This window comes from Pyxicephalus adspersus, chromosome 6 (assembly GCF_032062135.1).
Source record: "Pyxicephalus adspersus chromosome 6, UCB_Pads_2.0, whole genome shotgun sequence".
Lineage (NCBI taxonomy): Eukaryota > Metazoa > Chordata > Amphibia > Anura > Pyxicephalidae > Pyxicephalus > Pyxicephalus adspersus.
Window position 1 is genome coordinate 44,320,368 of NC_092863.1, and position 20,920 is coordinate 44,341,287.

The 20,920-nt window shown below is 37.3% G+C and overlaps 1 protein-coding gene across 3 annotated transcripts; it reads left to right on the forward strand.

The window, feature by feature from the left end:
* Positions 1 to 1,001: 1,001 nt before the first annotated feature.
* Positions 1,002 to 18,770, forward strand: LOC140333664 (hydroxysteroid 11-beta-dehydrogenase 1-like protein A). Of its 3 annotated transcripts, XM_072415490.1 has the most exons (6): positions 8,945 to 9,883; positions 12,005 to 12,135; positions 13,886 to 13,997; positions 15,689 to 15,877; positions 16,872 to 17,015; positions 18,239 to 18,770. In XM_072415490.1, exons 1-6 carry the CDS (start codon positions 9,661 to 9,663, stop codon positions 18,448 to 18,450), a joined length of 1,011 nt encoding a protein of 336 aa, XP_072271591.1. In that variant the 5' UTR covers positions 8,945 to 9,660; the 3' UTR covers positions 18,451 to 18,770. The 3 variants fall into 3 exon arrangements, 1 of the variants encoding a protein (XP_072271591.1); XR_011921410.1 differs by lacking the exons at positions 13,886 to 13,997; positions 15,689 to 15,877; positions 16,872 to 17,015; positions 18,239 to 18,770 and adding exons at positions 1,002 to 1,051; positions 2,445 to 2,965; positions 4,907 to 5,201 and having other exon boundaries at positions 6,347 to 9,883; XR_011921412.1 differs by lacking the exons at positions 13,886 to 13,997; positions 15,689 to 15,877; positions 16,872 to 17,015; positions 18,239 to 18,770 and adding exons at positions 1,002 to 1,051; positions 2,445 to 2,965; positions 4,907 to 5,099 and having other exon boundaries at positions 6,347 to 9,883.
* Positions 18,771 to 20,920: the final 2,150 nt, after the last annotated feature.

Sequence of the window (20,920 nt, forward strand, 5' to 3'; positions counted from 1 at the left end):
ATTTGTGTACATATTAAACATAAACAACTAATATTATATCTTTGTCCTAATATATACTTATTATGAAGATGAATTCAAAATGAACATGAATGTAACAATATATTTGATCTATATTATAAAGATCAGCGAAACACGTCAGGTAACTAAGAATACAACAGTTACTGAAATATGTTAGCTGATTGCTTGTATAGTTTGCTATTCTACCCCATGATGATATAAGGGGTTGGCGAAACAACTGTGGTATATTATCTAATTAATTATGTGAAAAGCTTGGTATACATACATAATTATATCTGTTTTTTTACAAATGGCCTGCAAACCCTGTCTGTTCTTTTCTACAAATAAGCACTTTCTAAGTCATGTGACTAAGTCCAAGCCCAGAGATTGAATGCTAGGCCTAGGTAAGGTCACAGGTGAGTGGCTTACATTCCCTCATATCCAGATATCATAGGAAACTGGAGGATCAAGGAAGCACAGGTATACAGTCCTGTATGGTTACAAATTACAAAGTTTAATGGAAATGTGAATATGCAATTGGTCATGGAAACCACTGCAGCATATAACAGCACTGGGATGATATCAGATAATGAGTTTTCCCATTCTCATTTGTCATGACAATCTAAATTTGGCTCCTAAAACTAACATATTATAAAAATTAAAGTGTTCTAATCACTTCCTTTTATGTCAACTTTTGTTCCTCTAAAAACCAACATCAGCATTCTTTAACTTCACCTTCTACAGCTGCCATCTGTACTAGGATACAATAACAATAATCTATTCCCTACCAATAACAGTGAGCATAAATCTGAATTTTACAAGTCAGACAGCGAAGAAGTAATTACAACACCCTTTCAGCTCAAACATATGTCAATCCATTTTGTAGATCGTTTAAAACATGACGCCTTGCACAGCAGTACATAACCCTCCTCAAATCCACGTGTACGTCCTGATGTATTTCCCGCCTTTACACCCACAGCGGAACGCCCTGCGTGAGCGAAAAGGATTATGGGAAGTGTAGTTTTGTGCCTGGAAAGCAGTGACTGAGTACCGGGTGAGTGTAATGCGGAGGGCATTTAGTTAGGTGTCACGGCCGGTGTATTCTCCCCGGTATACACCCCCATAGCAGTACAGGGCTTATATATATAGAGGGTTATTAGAGGCTGCCCAGGATATGAGGTGATTAGATTGGGGCTTATAAGGTGACCTCTGTGTGTGGTGACGTCAGGGACACCGCACAATATTGCCATGGTTACTACAATGCATGGCTGTCAGGCCTTCCTGGAGCCACTCTGCAGCACCTAACCTTCCAAAATCTGCCCCTAACACCTACTAGCTCAGTGCCTAACCTTCACCTTTCAGGTAGTACAATAGGCAGGTAATTATTTACAAATGTCAGCACAGGTGTACAACCCCAAGCAAAGTGTAGCTGGTAGCAGAAATCTGGGAATTCCTGTACAAAAAATTAAAGCGGAAGTAAACCCAAAACAATTAAATCACACTTACCTCCTATCCCACAGATCAGTTTGTCCATCCGGAGGTTTCTTTCATCAGGTCCCGCGTGTCCCGGTATCTGTCTTCGGCCCGGCAGAAAGCTAGCGCCAGCCACCCACCATCTTCTCCTCTCTTCCTCCTACGTCACCCACGTCACCCAATCTTGCACTGTGCAGGCCCGAGATCGGGTGACACAGATTGGGAAAAACCGAGCGCATGCATGAAATTGGTAATTTTTTTTTTCCCCCTATTAACAAAACGGCTCCTTCTGTGCATGAGCTGCTCAGTCATGCGCCCAAGGAGTAGCCATGACCCTGCTGGGATGCGTGATGTAGGTGTCCCGGGAGGCTCCGCGCTCCAAGTTATGGGGATCCAGAGATGAGGCAGTGCTGCACCCCTTTTTTAAAAAAAAAAAAAAAAATTTAATGTAAATAAAAGGGTTGTCTACCCTTTAATGTAAAGTAAAAATTCTGAGTTTAGGTATGCTTTAATTGTACCCGCATATAAAATCATGTGACACCATAACCTCCATCCCAGGTTTTACTTAAAATGCTTCCTCAGAGATTAATTTCCATCATATAGCTCCCTCCTGCTGCTGCCTCCACTTCCCATCTGCAGAATAAAGGTGAAAGTTTTGTAAATTTTGCAGAATTTAAACTTTTGTAAATATTCCAAAATATTGCTGACTATTTTATAAGTGACAGATTTCTGGTTCTCCTTTGCACTCAGAGTTTTTATCTCCTAAACCATTGGCTCTCAGTTGAGGGAAAGAAAAGCCAGGAAATGATCCACAGTGCTCAGTCTTTATTGTTGAACCTGTCAGATTCTGCATTATCTAGACTACTAGTACAGGTAGCAGAGAAGGTGAAGGTCCTCCTGTGTTATTGTATTTGCCTGTCATATGCAACCCTTAACTTTAAAAACTCTAACACTTTTTCTTTTTTTTGCAAAAGGTGAAGCATGCTCAGAACATTTGAATAATGTGGATCTCTTTCACAAAATGCCCTCTTGTGTTTCGAAAGCAGAGCATTAACTTGATCAGATGCAGCTCTAATCTAGGTTTATCAGAATATGTACCAAATTGCCCTCCTGCTGATCCAAATGAAGTGGAGCGTCTCCAAGACTTTGTTCTCTCTTCTCGGAGACTGTTTGTCATGACAGGTGCTGGGATCTCCACAGAATCAGGAATCCCTGATTATCGTTCAGAGGGAGTAGGGCTGTACGCACGGACTGAGCGTAGACCCATTCAGCATGCAGAGTTTGTCAGGAGTCAGGCTGCTCGTAGGCGATACTGGGCCAGAAACTTTGTGGGGTGGCCACAGTTTTCATCCCATAAGCCAAATAAGGCACACATGGCTCTTTATAACTGGGAGAATGCTGCGAAACTGCATTGGTTAGTGACACAAAATGTTGATGCCTTACACGCTAAAGCTGGACAGCGCCGCCTGACTGAGTTGCATGGTTGTACCCACAGGTAATGATAACAAAGTTGTATAGCTATTTATTATCAATATTTTCCTGATCTGCATCTTCATTAGTTAATGATTTTGCCTTATATTTTATACTCCCACTTTGTGCAGCATTTATTTGCTAGATTTAAAGGCAACTGATAGGGCTAGATACATTTTAAAAAGGCCAGCTCTGGAGCAGGATCTATTAACTAGGTTGTAACAGATTCCTTAAACATTGATCTGTGGCAGACTGATCTCATTCTTAGAGTAACCCCTAGCTGTATACAGGTAGTCCCTGGGTTACATACGAGCTAGGGACTGTAGGTTTGTTTTTAAATTGAATTTGTATGTAAGTTGGAAAAGGTACATTATTTTAATAAATGCAATTAGGACAGATGTTTGTCTCAACATAATGTTAGGCAGCGTGGTGTCAGTTACTGTATAAAATCCTCACTGTGAGTTAATCACAAACAAAGCAAAAAAAAAAACCCGCTATGGAGCCTAGACATTCATTAACTTCTGGAGCAAGCTGTGCTTTGATATGCAAAAAAGAAACAGCTGCAGAGTTTGTCTTGGTCATTAAAGAGTTACAAGAGGCTGCAGAAAGAGCTCACTCCCCCTAAGATCACCCACAACCTCATCTGTGTTTAGCAAAAGATTTCTTCTGCAAGTAATGCAAACCACCCCCTCCTCTCCATCCTGCACAGGAGTGAGCAGGGAACCCCTGTTCTGTCCTTATGTTGGATGTCCTTAACCCGGGGACTACCTGTATTCATAAATAATTCCCCTGTAAAAGTGACCTACATTTGTTCATTCATTTGCTAGAATACATAGCATTTACTATTGTGACTTCTGTGCACTTTTGATGAGTGTCCACTAGGTGGCAGAACAAGTAATTGTTTTAATAGGCATTGAAAGGAGACATTGAAAATGGTTTGAACAGCTGTTGGTGAACTTTCAGACGAATTGACAAGGAGTTTATGTTGTTGTAAAGAGAAAGCAAATGTACAAAAATAATTACCTCTGGGTGTCCTAAAGAATATGATCTAGTTAGAATATAAATGTAGATAAAACAATTTTTTGACAGGGTTGCCTAAGACCTCAAAAATATTTCAAGGGTGATTACCCTCCAGAATATTAGGGCTGAGAAAGAACGTTCTACGATCTAATGATTCAAGTATGTCACATGATTCAGATTGTAAACTAGTCAGGGCAGAGTGAATATACTTGGCCAAATCTTCAGAACACATTCTTTCACACCTATCTATTCATGGTGGTTTCAATTATTTATATGGGAAGAGGTAAAAAAAAAAGGAAAGTAGGCTATTTGTTGAAACACTAAAATAGGTAATAATCTGGGAGCCATGTTCCTGATATGTATGTAAACATGCAGATACACATGACATCTAAACAATCCTGTTGGATAATAATTTCCTGGGCCTATAGGTGGACAATAAAGCCCAGTGTAAATGATCATATTGGATGCCAAGCAATTTCCTGATGGTAAGCCTTAAAGCTTTTAAAGAATAGTGCCTTGCTATCTGACGTTACTTGCAGCATCCACATGTACAGGGCTATAGCAAGATGTCTTATAAATTGGGGGAAACAATTACCGTATAGGAAGCTCGGAAGACTCAAAAGGTAAATGCTGAGTGCACTGCTCACCCAAAGGAATATACTATAAAAGGATGTAGTGGTATGTGACCAAAGTTTAACTGACATTTGTTGTATCACTGCAGCAGCACATTGGCCAATAACCTAAAGCTATTAGAGAGTAATTTATTGTATTAGCATATGATGACAAGTAAAATGTCCATCAGTAATGTGCGTTCATTTTTGGTAGACATATTTAAAGCAGCCAGATTTCATTAACACAGCCAAGTCAGGGATCATGTGTTGAACAGGTTAATAAAATACTCCTATACCCCCGTGTATGTGAAAAACTGTTGTTTGCATCTTTTTAGGGTGATTTGTCTCGGCTGTCAAACTGTAAGCAGCAGATTTGAGCTTCAAGAAAGGTTCATAGCTCTCAATCCATCCTGGAATGAACATGCTTATGGGGTTGCACCAGACGGTGATGTTTTCCTGACTGACGAGCAAGTCTCCAATTTTCGTGTCCCACCGTGTAACAAATGTGGGGGTATTCTGAAGCCGCAGGTGACTTTTTTTGGTGACACAGTAAACAGAGAATTGGTGTTCTCACTTTATGAGCAGCTAGGTCAAGCTGATGCAATGTTAGTAGTGGGCTCCTCATTGCAGGTAAGTGCATTTTAAAAAAACATAAACCGCTATCTAGTACCATAAACCATGATAAAGAGAGCAAAAAGCAAACATCTAAATACTGTTTAGTTGTTACAATCAATCCCTAATTGTGGTTATCACGCCTTTGCCATATTGCATAGCCATTCATGTAACAACATTATTCTCTCCTGATGTGTTTTTATTTATATAGGTTAATTGGAATGATTGCAACTTTCAAAAAATTGTCCATATACTTAACCTGTATATTTAGCAATTACTTTGTACACTGCTGTACCCCACTGCACTTAGTGTTTCCTTTCTTACTTATTCCTACATTATTATTGTGTCCTGTAGTGGCATAGGTGTCAGTAGAAAACCTTTGGCAGCTGCTCCTTCGGCCACTGGCACCCTGAAACATGTTTCTATCATGGCTGGATGAGTGAGTTGTTTGTCATGCAAAGACTGTATATCATACATTTCACAAGTGAAGATTCCTGTATAGCAGAACTTTGTTGTGTGTGTGTGTGAGGTTGAATTGTAATGACACCGAGTTCAGCCACCTCCTGTTTAGGACCTGGAAAGAACAGAAAGTTAATGGATAACTAAAACAGTGCCCAGAGAATTTGTGGTATTAACTAAAAGAATCAGCTGACGTTCTTAATCAAGTTTACCTTTCTTTTGTGCAGATACGGGTAAAGCAGGCTCTGAGAATTCAAATAAGAAAAATACATGACATGTTTTATCTCTAGTCTTAAATCTTAAACTTTTTGGGTATGATTTGGGTATGAGATGAGTAGTTACTGAAAATGTAAATGTAAACAATTACCTTACCCCATTTTTACCTGAAATGGATGAGAAATTTAAACATAATCCAGTATCTGATACCTTGACAGAGTATGTGAATATGCTTCAGATAGTATACACGGTTACTATTGCTGCTTTGTTCTGATGTGTTTAGAGTTAGAATGAATACACATTTTTCCCATGTGTATGACTAGAAGAACTGTATTACTGTATTATGTCACATAGTTATGTAAGTTGGTCAGCTTGATAAAAGACACAGGTCCATAATGTTCAACCATTATATGTAGATGGTTTAGATGTTTTCCTAACAAAGTAATTTAAATGATTTAACTTTTTTTGTTTCATTTCCTGTTGTTTAGGTTTACTCCGGTTATAGGTTTGCACTAAAAGCCCAGGAGAAGGGAATTCCCATTGCAATACTTAACATTGGACCCACCAGAGCAGATCATCTTGCAGTTGTTAAAGTCATTGCTCGCTGTGGGGATATCTTGCCAAAGATAATGCCATTGAATCGGCATCAGCAGGAAACTGTGAGCTAAATCGCTACTGAGACACAACAGGTACATCGGATACATTGGGCCTAATTTATTAAAGCTATTAAATGCCGGATAGGATACACTTTCATCAGTGAAGCTGGGTGATCAAGCAAACCTGGAATGGATTCTTCAACGTCATTTGCTAGCAAATGTTTTGAAACCTGGACCAGATCCATTCCAGGTTGGATCACTCAGGTTCACTGATGAAAGTGTATCCCCTCCAGCCTTGGAGAGCTTTAATAAATCAGGCCCATTGTCTCATGACTGGTAGAAGAACCTGCTGCTGGGTGCACATAAAGCTATAACTAGTTACTGTTAATTCAACACAGTACTTGGTGCTCACTATGTTCTCATACTTTTTTTTGTGAACTTTTGTTTCTGTAGCATTTGGCTATAAAAGGTCAAAGAGAACATCATACCTCCACTTATCTTCTTAAGATGCTGACTTTTAAAATGTATTATTGTTTAATTAAAGCTGTTATAAAACTGTTCATACCAAGCATATGTTGAGAAAATGCATTAACTAAGGTTACCTTTCATGAAAACTATATGGTAAACTGAATAATATATCTAGAGATATAGGTAGCTGAAGCTAAATGACAACTTTCTCATAAAAATGAAGATTGATACCGTCTCAGTAAGGAAGCCTAAAACATCAAAGGACAGACAGGGCAAGTTAAACAACAGACAATTATTTAGATGAACCTGTGCCATTGCCCAGATTATATACACTAAAGTAATTACTTACACAACAACAGTAAAATTGTTCTAAAGTCCAAGTGCTCATTCATTTTTGTATCTGTAAGCATTTCAGAGAAGTTTAATTTTCAAAATCTATAGGATTGTTGTTAAAATTTTACCTCTTCAGTTGCACCAGAATCTTGGTAGGCTTGTATCCCAGTAATGTGCATTGCCAGCAGGAGTTTCCAAACTACAACCAATCCTTGTTGTGATGTTTACGGCTTTTTAAGCTTCAGTTTTTTTACTGATTGTTAAAGCTTATCTCTAATAGGTAACTAATATGGTATGGACTGGCATGGCACTTGTGATAGATGCATAGTACATCTGCAAAAAGACAGCAGATATCGCCAGGTCCCCCACCATGTCTTCACACTACTGCATTAAAGGGGATTTGATTGTGCCTACTATTGTGATTTTATTACATACCCATGCGCACCTCAGTTCAATGACTGAAGGTCACCGCTACCAAGTCAAAATACTACCACTGCTTAAATTCACATCCTCCTGTAATAATGAATAATGAATACTCCTGTAATAATGAATACGAAGCAATATATTGCTTTGTATTTGTATTTTTATATAGGCATCAAGTTCAGATTTAACACTAGTAATATGTAACAATTCCCCAACCTCCTAAAACACCAAGCAAATAAACATATGAGGTATAAAATAACACGTAATAAAAGGGCAAGAATATGTTCATCCATTACAGATATAAATTATTCATGATTTTTGACTGGTTTCCATGAGTCACTACTATGTATTTTATCCCTAGTTGACTGGGCTTTATATTTTATATATATAATTCTCTGTCTTCAAGTTTTTTTTTAAATCAATGATATCATCAAATTATGTACAAATGTTTTGACTTTATCAAACTTAATTTGCTTCATGCTTGTTCTGGAGCTACAATTTACAGGGACTGTAAAAGGTGGGGTAATAATGGCCATTCAGAAATCAGTTTTTAATCATGGAGTGTTTTTGTTATTGTAACTCCAGCTACAACGTTTTATCTAGTTTTGGAATAAATGGAGATTGTTAGGAGACTCTAGGGTTTTTATCACTGTTCTCCTACCTTACTGATCACCAGGCCCAAAAGGCTTTTACATTATCCTGTTGCCCCAATTGCTTAATAATATATGAAACTACCTCAGTGGATATATGTGCCCTGTCTCTGCAATAGTAAAAACTTCACTTAATATCCATTGTGAGACTGTATTTAATAATAAAATTTGTTTAAAGGAATCATGGGGCTGATGAGTCTTGGTGAATATCAATGGAATCAGAAAGCCACATTTGTAGAGTGTGTTGTGTGCTACATATAGGGAGGAAACATTCAATGAACTACTGTTTTTGCTGTAGTTTTTTGGATTATATCAGCTCATCAAGTTATAAAATCTACCAGCTTTGCCCTGTAAGTGATTAACAATCTAGTATGTACTGGTAGACTTTAAAAAAAAAATTTTTTAAATATAAGATACTGTGTAAATAAAGCTGATGGTACACAAGGTTGACAGACATATTGGATTCTGATGTTTCACTGTTTGGTCATTGTTCTAGTTTGTGGCAGGAAAAAAAAGCCACCTCATACCCCTGTCCTCACCTGTGTTGATGGGTTATGGGCAGTGACAAAAAAATTAACTTTCTGGGACAGCTGGTAAACATAATATCCCTTTGTTCGGGTAGAACTGCTCATACATTTTGGGCAGGGGATTGGTTGGACCTGCAGACAGAACCCAACAGCCTGGTAGCGAGCTCCAGTAAATTGGATTAAAGGGCAAATGCAGCCAGTGCCTAATAATATTTAATTGGGAGTGGATTAGAGTATTTTAGTGTAAAAGTACAGTTTATAGTGCTACAAAAATGTTTTTGATATACTGTGTTTGAGTGGATGAAGGGGAATCAGTTTATCAAAAGGCATGGACTAGCCTGATCACCTGTTCCTGGATGGATGGATGGGTTTGGCTACTATCATCTCTGTCTTCTGCTGGTGCCTTAAACTGTGATATAAGTTAAAAATAAACCAACATGACATGATTAGTATGGATCTCAGTATGGAGCTAGCCCAGGGTATGTCTGAGTTTGCCTTTCACGCTACAACCTTCACTACAGTTGGTTGGATGAAAAGAAGATCTATACAAATAGAAGTACCGACATACCAATGTGGAAAGAGCAGTAACCCCTAAACTACTTATGGCACTATGTCTGCTTGTATTTGAGTCTGAATCCAAGACATTCGTTGTCTATAGATACAAATACTTCTAAAAAATCTCTAATCTTCAGTTAGTTTAGCCATTCTTCATTCTTGTCAGAAAAGAACTGAATGCTTTTTATTATCATAACAATATAAAACATACAGAAGTAGGTGTGTCTGCACAGAAGATACCACCTAGGAAATGATTGTCAGTTTAACCTTGACACAGATAGCAAGGCTTGACTGCAGCTCTGAGCTTTTTTCACTAAGCAGTGTCATCATACCTGTTCAGGTATCTCTGCTGCTCCCCTCACTGCAAATTTACTATTCCTCTTTCACAATGGCAGCTGGAAAACTTCTGCTGTTTTCTCTTGTTGTGGGACTAACTGCCTATTACTTTTATGACACAGAAACTATAACTCCAGGTAAGAATACTTTTCTATAGATTATATGCTGTGTAATGATACAAATACTTTGCACACAATTCATGTTGTAATGTATGAGCCCTTGTCTACACCACGAGCTGCAAAATTTGAGTTAGCTTTGTAGTATTATCTTTGCTAGATGTTGATAAGGTTTGTGTACATAGTAATTTTGCTGCAGCATTTGACACATTTCTTAAACCAGTGTAGAAAATGAAATAAAAATAGTAGTGGATGCCTAAAAATGCATTAAGCAATCATAAATCTAAAAGTTGTGTGCTTGTTAATAAAAACCTATACCTTTCAGTTGGATGACAACCACAAATGCTTCATTACCACCATGCATTATGTAATGTTGCTTTACAAAACAAATATATTGAGCAACATTGTAAAAATAGGACGCTGCCTTAGGAAAAAAAGAATCCGTTATTATCATAAAGCTTCCCTGTATTAGGTCATGTGGCACTTCTTGCAAAATATATCTTTGAAACTCCTATAAATGTAGCAGACTTAGAGGCATTATTTAACTATGGTCTGTCAAACTTTTTACTATGAAAGAGGGGCCATGGTCTTAGGTAATACTATACAAGCATAATCCCTAATTTTTAAAGTGATATCTAAATATCCTTATAATTTACAGCAGTATCTCATATACCTGTAACATTTAGCATTTTTACCAAATCGTACAGCTCCTATAGCTACCTATTGTTAACGCTACAGGAAGCTCATAATGCAGCACAGCCTGCAATAACATTCACCAATTTCACCATTTATGTGAGCTATATAACCTAAAGCAGGGCCACCATCACAAATGTCTGGGCCCCATATTAGGTACATTTCCTGCATCCCCCTCCCCAAAAGTTACGGCAATGCAAAAGTCAATCTCTGTTGACCAGGGCCCAGCAGAAAAGCCCCCTTGTTCCCATCCGATGGCAGCCCTGACCTAATGCACCAGCAGTGAGAAGATATTAACATGCAGATCAAGCAGACCATGAAAACTGACAGTGATAGAACTGGGATATGACTATTAGTTTTTGATCCAGAAAGAATAAGAATTCCACAGGTTGTCCTCCATTATTTTTTAGGGTTTATATAAGCAAAGACAATAATTCCTGATTAAATTCTTGCATTAAAAATACTGAATCAAGTTGGTCAATATTTTAGGAGATAAACTGTTGAGCAGTGAAGACAGATGAAGTGTATAAACAAAGTTGTAAGCCCAGGATAAATTTTACAAATGATAATTGATAATTGGTATTAATTCCTAGAAAGTAACACAACGCCTTATTCATAGGAGTACCTAAATGTTGCTTAAACAATGTTCACATTCTCCCCTTTTTCATATTCATAACCTTTTTTAAAGACTTAGCGTTGGGTAAACGTGTAAAACAGCAGCTGGCCTATAATGTGGGCACCTCTAGATGCAAATACTTTTATTGTGCATCTTCAGCATTCATTGGAGCCCACACTAATATGCCCCTCCAGCAACTCCCTGGTGGCTGTTGAAGTATATGGCTTCAACATGTAATAGGGCAGGGGTGGGCAAACTTTTTTAGTCAGGCGCCACAATCTAAAAAAAAAAATTGCCAGAGGGGCCTGGGCCAATGGTAGAGTGGGCGGGGTTATACCATCAAGACGCCCCTGAACGTGATGTCATTATGTAATAACCCCGCCCACTCTCCCATCGCAGCTCTGAGCTTTCGATGGGAGAGTGGGCGGGCTGTATCACTGCACACGACCCGCCCACTCTCCCATCACAGGCTCAGATCTGGGGATGTGTTCCGCGTCTATGGCTGATGCGCCCCCCCCCCCCGGCGGGGTCCTTCTCCTGACCCTGCTCTGGGTGGCACCGGCCAGAGCCGCGGAACACCCAAAGGGCCAGAGAAACATCCCCATTGGGCCGTATATGGCCCGCGGCCTGTAGTTTGCCCATGCCTGCAATAGGGGAATACTGCAAAAGACAGAAAGCCTTTGGCTTTCTAAGACTAAGGTATGTGTGTACAACGAAGAGTGCATACTGTAAGTTATAGCTGCTATTCTGCACTGTTTTACCAAAGGGTAGGAGAAGTTATGAGCAGACCAGTATTGCCATTAATGTGCCTAAGATTTATTTGGATCTTGCAGACATGGTAAGAGGGAAGAGAGTGCTGGTCACTGGCTCCAGTACTGGGATCGGCGAGCAGATCGCATATAAATTTTCAGAAATGGGAGCTCACATCATGCTCACAGCCAGGAGAGCTCCCCGACTACAAGAGGTGCGTTCTACAATATAATGTATCAGCAATTTCTCCTTTACTTATGTCCTATATCATTTAGTTATGTATATATAAATCTAAATAAGTGAAGCTTGCTTTTTATTTAGTGTCCTTTGTTAATCATGAAGTATGTTAGCACAAAATCTGTATTCTGAATTTAGTTATAATGTTTCCTATAATGTTTCCCACAAACATGCTAATTGGAGGTTCCTTTAAATATAAAGTTCATATGATACAGCTCCATATGTTCAGTTTTTTCACTCCCATAATGTCTTGGATGGTCTGAATTTCAAATCATTTGCACTCTCTGTAAATGTAATTTTATAGTAGAATTTATCTCAAGAAGTTGTATTGTCCCCAAGGCCAAGTTTAATAAAATGCTGCTAAAGGCCATTGCTTTGGTTACAGCAACTTTACAAGGATCATAAAAACACTAGAAACCAAATATGAACACAACCACTTAGAAACCAGAAAGGGCCTTATAGAGAAATACAGTAGTTTGAGTTTATGTATAAATAACTAGAATACAGAACAAGAAAAAAATTGGAGGCAGCCATCATTACTAATCTTTCTTTTAAATACTAAGTTACATTTCTAGTATACTATCTGCTGCCTGGTATACTGAGATATACTATGATCATTCATAGAAATCTGGCTGCAAGGTTTAGGTAGAAAGCTACACATTGTTCTTTTTGCTTGGTGAAGCAGAGAGAGCTCCATAATTGGAGGTGATCAGGTTTTGTAACCTGCTGTCCTCCATTTACATAATCCTTGCTACTCACCAGGGGATCCATTTACAGTTAAATACTCCAAACGCACTTGGGGATAAATTTATATAAAAAAAAATGCATACTGATTCATTCCAAAAACATTTGACCACTGGGTGGTGCTGTGTTCATGTTATTCAAAGTTAAGGAAACAAACACTACACCACCTAGTTGACGAATTGAGAATGACACCAGCAATTAAACCAATGTACTTTCACCCATGTCTATTGGCACTTTAAAGTACATTCACCCATCTCAGCTTGCACAGGGCAATGAAATGAACACGCTTATTAGACAGATCACTATTCAAATTGCGTACATGTGTATATTTGTATGTATGTGTATATATATATATATATATATATATATATGTGTGTGTGTGTGTACACTATGTAATAAGTGGACCTTTCTTTTTATTTAGTGTCCCTTTTTAAATCATAAAGTATGTTTGCACAAAATCTGTAATCTGAATTAGGGGGTTCTAATGTTTCCTAAACTAACATTTTCACAAGAGCTGAGGCTGTACAAACAGAAGTGGAGATTCCTTGAAATACCAAGATCTGGGTACATTTTGGCACTCTATTGTATTACAATTACATGTTTGATTACATGGGTTGATATACTAATGAAGTAAGACATGTTCATTTGCAAAGTGAAAAGTCATCCAAACACGAGCAAGCAAAAATACTGTTTTCTTTAAATTGTCTTTGCACACAATTGGGTATTCTTTAAAAAAGTGAATTTACACTTTGGTTCAACTCCTTCACTAACCCAATTTTAAAAAATCACTTTTCAAGTGAATGTACTTTACATTGTTAATACATGAACTCCAAATGAATGTGCCATTATCAGGGCTTTTCCCCGTTCACATGTTGTAATAATGGTCATCAAGTGTATTTTATAAAGTATCTAAAACAAATTGGACTGTGTGACCATCTCTAGTCCCAAATACCAACTGTATAAAAGTATTTTTTTTTTCAAAGGTTGCAAATAATTGTCTCAAGCTAGGGGCCAGTTCAGCCCATTATGTGGTGTCTGATATGGGGAATCTGACTTCAGCTCAGAATGTGGCCCAAGAAACTATTGATAAACTAGGTAAATATGTAACATATACAATTCTGCATTACCTTTCTAAACCTTCTAGCTGTTCTATGCATAATCTTTCCATTTTTCTGGGCAAGTTTCTGATTTCTTGGATGTTGTATTTCTCATGGCATGTACAAATAATAGAAGGAACATCATCCAAATCTTCTAGCTAGATTTAACCTTTGCAATCAGTTTTTTTACAATTCCTATTGTAGCCATAAACAATTTCCTGGGTTATTGATCCCTAATCAAATGTTTACCTACTGGTAAAGAGATTGACAACATGGGCAAATCATAGCCTGCAAAACAAGGAAGCTGGATGTCCTTTTGCATCAGGTGCCTGTGTATATATAGGTTTTCTTACGTTATGTTTACACTTTTTTACCAATGTCAATTACAACTTCTAAACACTAATCAGCATGCCCAGGAATGGTTACAGGCTGTAACCTGTTTTTTTTCAAGTTGTTTTTAAACTCTTGTGTAGGTGGTTGGAATCAGTGTTTTTTCTAGCCTGTACTATGAAATTACACAATCCTATTACCTGGTATAAATATTAATATAATATATTATATTATATTATATAATAAACTGTAAATGTTCAGGGCTCAAGGTCCCAGAAACAAAGGGACATATAAAGCCTCCAGCAAGAACAGTATGAAAGGTTTTATCACAACATAGGATCATTTTGGAAAAATAGACCTTGAAAGAATAAGTGTTAAGCTACGTACACACTTCCAGTTATTATCGTTGGTAAACGAATGACGAACGATCCTGCACGATATCTGCGAACGATCGTATGGCACCGATCCTGTACATACAGATAACGACACGATCGTTTGCAGATATTGTACACACGATAGATGCGACCGTTTGAACGATACAGGAAGTGATGTGCACCACAGGAAGTGAGCGAACGTTCGTTCACCGCGCATGCTCAGACCATGGACGATCAATGAACGACCGTACACACGATAGATGGTCAACGATCGTCGTCCAATCCGATCCGCCGGTCCGGTCGTTCACTTCCAACGACTATCCTCGTTCGTCGGCGTCGTTGGTTACTTTTTTTACGAACGATTTTTGCCCAATCGATCGTTCGTCGTTCGTCGTTCATTTCCAACGATAAAAATTGGAAGTGTGTACGCAGCTTTAGATGACCAGTAATTTAATTTGCTCTGGGCAGATTGGGTGAAGATGATCTTGTGTTTTTGGAGTGGTACAAGCTTTAAGCTTTTCTTAGAACAGCCCTCACATTAAGTTAAAACGGCCCTCAAGTTAATATAAGAATCTTTGCCCAAAGGAAAGATTAGTATCCAAAGATGCTGATCCTTTCTTTGAGAGATCATGTGACCACAGCCTTTACATATGCGGCCAGCACCTAAAGTAGCCCTAAGCAACAGTTCATAATAAGAATGCATTTCATACCTGTTGGTTTTTATTTAATCATTTTTTTAAGATCTTTGACATAGCATTTTATGTCATTGAAAGCAAAGGACACTTAAACTGCAGGCTGCCATTCACATCCTTGACATACAATAAGCACAGGAAGGAACATTTACACATCTTTCTTTGGAATGCAATAATCTAAATATAAAACTGCTAGGTAGTAAAAATATGAATATCACTTCAACAGTAAGTTTTAGTTTTAGTTAGTAAAACATGCTGACAGTTGTGCATTAATGTTCTGCTTTTTTATGTAGGTGGTGTGGATTATCTGATTCTAAATCATGTAGGAGGATCTGGGTCATTTGGATATTTTCAAGGTGACATGGAGTCTGTGCTGAGCTCAATCACTGTTAACTTTCTCAGTTACATCCAGCTGACATCCACAGCATTAAAGGCACTTCAAAAATCTCAAGGCAGCATTGTCGTTATGTCCTCAATGAGTGGTAAGGTGTTCCTTTTTAGAAAGTTAGAATTACAAAATAAATAGTTGACAAAATTGATCTACACAACTTTACAGGATTGTGTGCAACTTTGATTAAATGTGCTTTTTATTCTTATTTGCGTCAGATGACAAATTTGTTGTAGAACATTTTAAATTTAGCAAGAAATCCAGTAACACCTTAACATTTTTTGTAACTGCAAGCCAGGAATCTGTGGAAAATATGCAACACACACAATTAGAGACACATATAGCAGCAAAACCCCTACCTACAGGTATAGAAAGTTTGTGGTCTCAGCCTACATTTTAGTCTAAGGCTTCATACATATGCAATTATTGTAGCTGGAAACAATCTTTCATGATTATTTTCAGCAATAAAATAGTTAAAGATGAACAAATGAGTGCTGTACACATAGCCCAATCCGGTGCTATGGAGGGGGGAGAACGTGAAAGCAGCACTCTGCTGTGCTCTTCCCTATTGACCTGTACAGTGGTTGTCCAAGAATCCCTCATGTTGCACATGTCAGTTTTTCGCCCAAGATGAACCAGACTGTTCATATCGGGCAAGAATCATTTCATGTGTGTTCATAGCCTAGAGAATCACATTGAACCTAAAATTAGTTATGTTCTAATATAATCCCAGGGTTAACCACATTCCTGTCCCTGTGTTAGTGCGCAGATTAGAAGAAGGATAAAGACCGGGAGAGGAATATAACACATATAAGAGATGACAAATCAGAACACATGCTGTAAGACTGAGACATAAGGCATACTGGCCAAGAGATAATGTGGGAAAGGGGCAGAGAAGTAAAGCTTCTGGCTAATTTCTGAAATAGAAAGAACACATAAAGCTAAAGGTAACAGTCATGGAAGAGATAGGTGCCCTGAGGGAAGCTACTACTTACCAAACTGTATGCAGAGCAACAACACACAGATAAGACTAGTATTTGTTATCCTTGTTTATATAATTTACAATTAATTTTTTTTACCCTGTAAAGGGAGGATTGGAGCACCATTTACCACAAACTACTGTGCATCTAAATTTGCCCTGGAAGGTTTTTACAGCTCCCTTCGTAGAGAATTCACACTAAGCAAGAGTAATGTTTCTGTTACTGTGGCTGTTCTGGGATACATTGACACAGGTGAGAGAGATGGTGTATTTGAACATATATTTTAAAACTTTTTAATTATCCAAAAAATAATATGATTTTGTACAAATGATATATGTATTTCTGTGTCAGACTCAAACGATGGTGTGTGAGTTCTTTCATCCATTGCCAACCTCCTGTTGTGAGCCTTCTGTGGTTCTTTCATTATTGCCTTTATATTGTGCATTAATATTGAATAATTATGTGATCCTCAGCACCAGTTGAAAAGGATTTTCAGCAAAGATTTACTAACAGTACTTTTGTGTCTTTCTGTGACTTGAGATAATCCATAACTTATATACACCAACAGCTAATTGTTGCGTTGTGAGGTTTGTATTGTAAACTCACTTGCATATCCAGGATTACTCTGATTATACAAACATTTTACTACACTTTATTTTCAACACAGTCGTGCCAATGTATACAGCCTTTTTTAAACTGGAATTCATTTTATACAAATATGGGGGACAAATAGAAATATACCTAAATTAAAAAAAAAGAAAAGATAAAAACAAAAAGGTGTCTATAAAGATGTGACTCACAGTTCAAGAGACACTGAGGAAACAGTTTAGTTTAGGATGCTTTGGATTTAAAGAGCCCCCTCTGAACTGTCAGTGCTGATGAGTATATAAAACTGTTTAACTAAAATGCAGCATCGCACTTGTAATAACTGCGAATGTGTATACATTAATAAACTGGTCTATTTATCACATTAAATCCTATATTTTATTGTCTTTAGTGATAACTTACATTACCTCTTTTTGAGTAAACCTGTGTAGCGTCCTGCATCTGGTTTTGTAGTTGTTTTTTACCAAAAATAAAACAATTTACTTTACTGACTGATTATTTGTTTGAATCAAAATTGATTAAATAAAATTTCATGCCATAACTTATTACTATTAGAATATATTTTCTGGTTATTTTCTTACCTGCACCATGTACTACTAGGATTAATACATCTTTGTTTCCTCCAGCCTAAACAAAGCAAATTATTTATTTATAAAATGAATGAGTCATGTTCCTATAGATTATAGTCATAGAGGGACACGGTTAGTATATTTATCTAATGGCACATACAATTTACCTTTCTTTAATACAGATGGGGGCATTGTATATATGCCATTTACTTTCTACATACAATCAAACTTTAAGTTACATTTTACTTATAACATTTTATGATGGTGTTATGATTCTTTCAATATTATCATTTATTTCAGAAAATGCTGTGAAAAAAGTGGGTGATAAAATAACAATGACAGCTTCATCAAAAGAGGACTGCGCTGAAGAGGTGGTGAAGGCTGCGGTATTAAAAAGGCCAGAATTGTTCTACCCTTACTGGGGCATTAAGCCATTTGTATTATTTCGAGACTTCGCTCCAACTCTGATGGGAAAAATCCTAGACCAGTTTTATGTTCTGGAAAACATTTAGTTATTTAGACTTTTACAATTAAACAGTTTTTTAAATGTTGTCCAGGTTCAGACTAATTCACTCAATGATTATAACTAATTATTTCTCATACTCATGAATGAAGAAAAACAGGTTGTTAAGATTTGGGTTTCATACTCCTTATACAAATAATAATAGATCATTTTGGGATACATAACTCTTTTTCTATTAGGTTATCTGTCTGTAAGGATTCTCATTTACTCAGGTATGACTAGTAATAGTTTGTCATATTTCATTGTCTTATTATGTTACATCAAAGACTTTTTACAACTTATTAAAGCAGCTTTTTCAATTCTTTATAACTTTTATTACCTATGAAAGAAGTTTTAACTTCCGTCTGTGGCCAAAACTGAAAAAAGCTTTGCATATACTTCTAGAAAAGGACAGTAGGTACTTTTGCAAACTTACAGACTCTGCCATTCTGCTTCATGAAAATCCTGCTGTACAGTTTACATATGTTAAAACTTCTGTGGCTTCCATGTACAAAATCACACCAGATTTAGTAGCTGGAAATCACCTGATTTCATTGGACAGAATGTCTGTGTGTTCATTGGCTAAAACCACTGAGGCATCTTTCCTACCGGTACTCCCAGTTTTGCAGGCTGCCCCCTTTCCAACACAGAAGGGTATGGCATTCAGGAGACAATTGGACAATTGTGCCTGCTAGCAAATAAACCCATCCACCACTGTTTAAGAACAAATTAACTGTCTAGGCAAAACTAAAAGGTTTTAAGACACCGAGGTAAGCCTAATATATATATATATATATATATAAACACATTAAGCTTTTCTCAGTTTGTTAAATTATTTATATATATATATATATATATATATATATATATATATATATATATAGATCAGCCTTTCTCAAACCTTTTTATCATTTCACCCCTGAAATAATTTTCAGGCCTTAAGGAACTCCTTCTTTTATAATTATTATATCCACAGAGCACATTACTGTGGTGGTCAGTAGGAAGAATGCCTCTTACATTCATACTTATAGATAGCCAAATCATTGATGCCACTTAAACTGACCTGAAGGGTGCTGATTGCTCATTGCCCAAGGAAATCCTAGGGGGTTCCACAGAATCCTGGTCCAGAAACACTGAATTTATTTATCAGAATCAGTTATTTACATAAATTTATGCTAAAAAGTAATGGAATTAGAAACAAAAAAGGTAACATATCGTATTAAGGCAAAATGTATAACAAATTTAAAAAATATGTCCACATAAACAAGCCCAAAATGCTCTGAATATTGTCTGCATTCTGACATGTACTTTTTACTAAGTGATACATGATTTTGCTGTAGTCATATACATGAATTTACTGTAACTTTTTATAAATGTGTGCACTTTATTGTATACTCAATACCAAATATTAGGCACTGAAATGTGAAAATAGGCGTAAGAGCTTTCCTAAAGCAGTTGCATATATATTTTCCATACTGTGTCACTCTTCTTTTGAATATAGTTGGTGGCTCCCAGGTTTCTTGTTTTTCCAAAGCACTGATGATTTAAGTTTACCCACAGTGGTTGCAAGTTTATTTCATGATCAATTGAACCAGTGTTGTTAAAGTATATTTTGTTAATTGCCATCTCACACTTTTCTTCCCCCTCCAGCTTATTTAAATTTTACTCTTGCCTACAAAACTGTAATTAAAAACATGAGGATAGATGTGAAATGTGATAGTCATTGGAGTTCATTCACTTGACACTTGAACATTATGAAAGTTTAAATACACCCCTTGCAAGGAAAATGCAGTGTTACCTGGTTGGTTCCTCTTTATCCTTTAAAGCAAACCCACATTTTCTTGGTGCGGTACAACAACAGATTCACTGTAAAACATGCCCTCAAAGATTCCTTTGCTTCCTTGCCATTTTTCCCGGGAAAGCCAACAACGTCTGGGTATAGGGGAGTAAAGTGACTAATTCCAATATGACAGTACTAGTGCTTGGACATTCAGCACCCAGATTGTCGTCACATTAACATGCAAAGAGGTAGTTCTTAGTCTCTTAGTCTTGTGTAGCTTCAGATTTGCTTTGCACTGTGATTTATTATGCAGTTCCTGGAAAGCCCACATCCTTGGAGACATTCATCTCTTTTGGGGTCCAGCTGATGAAGATGTTGTATTAAAAAAATAAATATACTTATAATGAAGTGCTGCCCCCCTCCATTCCTACACTGACTTAACTTAATGACCCTTCCCTTTCTGTTTAGTGCATACTGTAATTCAAGTAACAAGTCCATCAATTATTACATCCTGCAAGATTATCCCACCCATGCCGATGCAGTATAGCCCTAGGTAACTGTGTGGAGGGGGGAAAGTGTTGAAGGTTAGGGTTCCTTCATTAAATAAGCCTTTCTCGACCATTTTACCACGGGGAAACCTTTGAAATAACATTCAAATTATATGGAACCCCTGCTATAATTACTATATTCACACCCCACA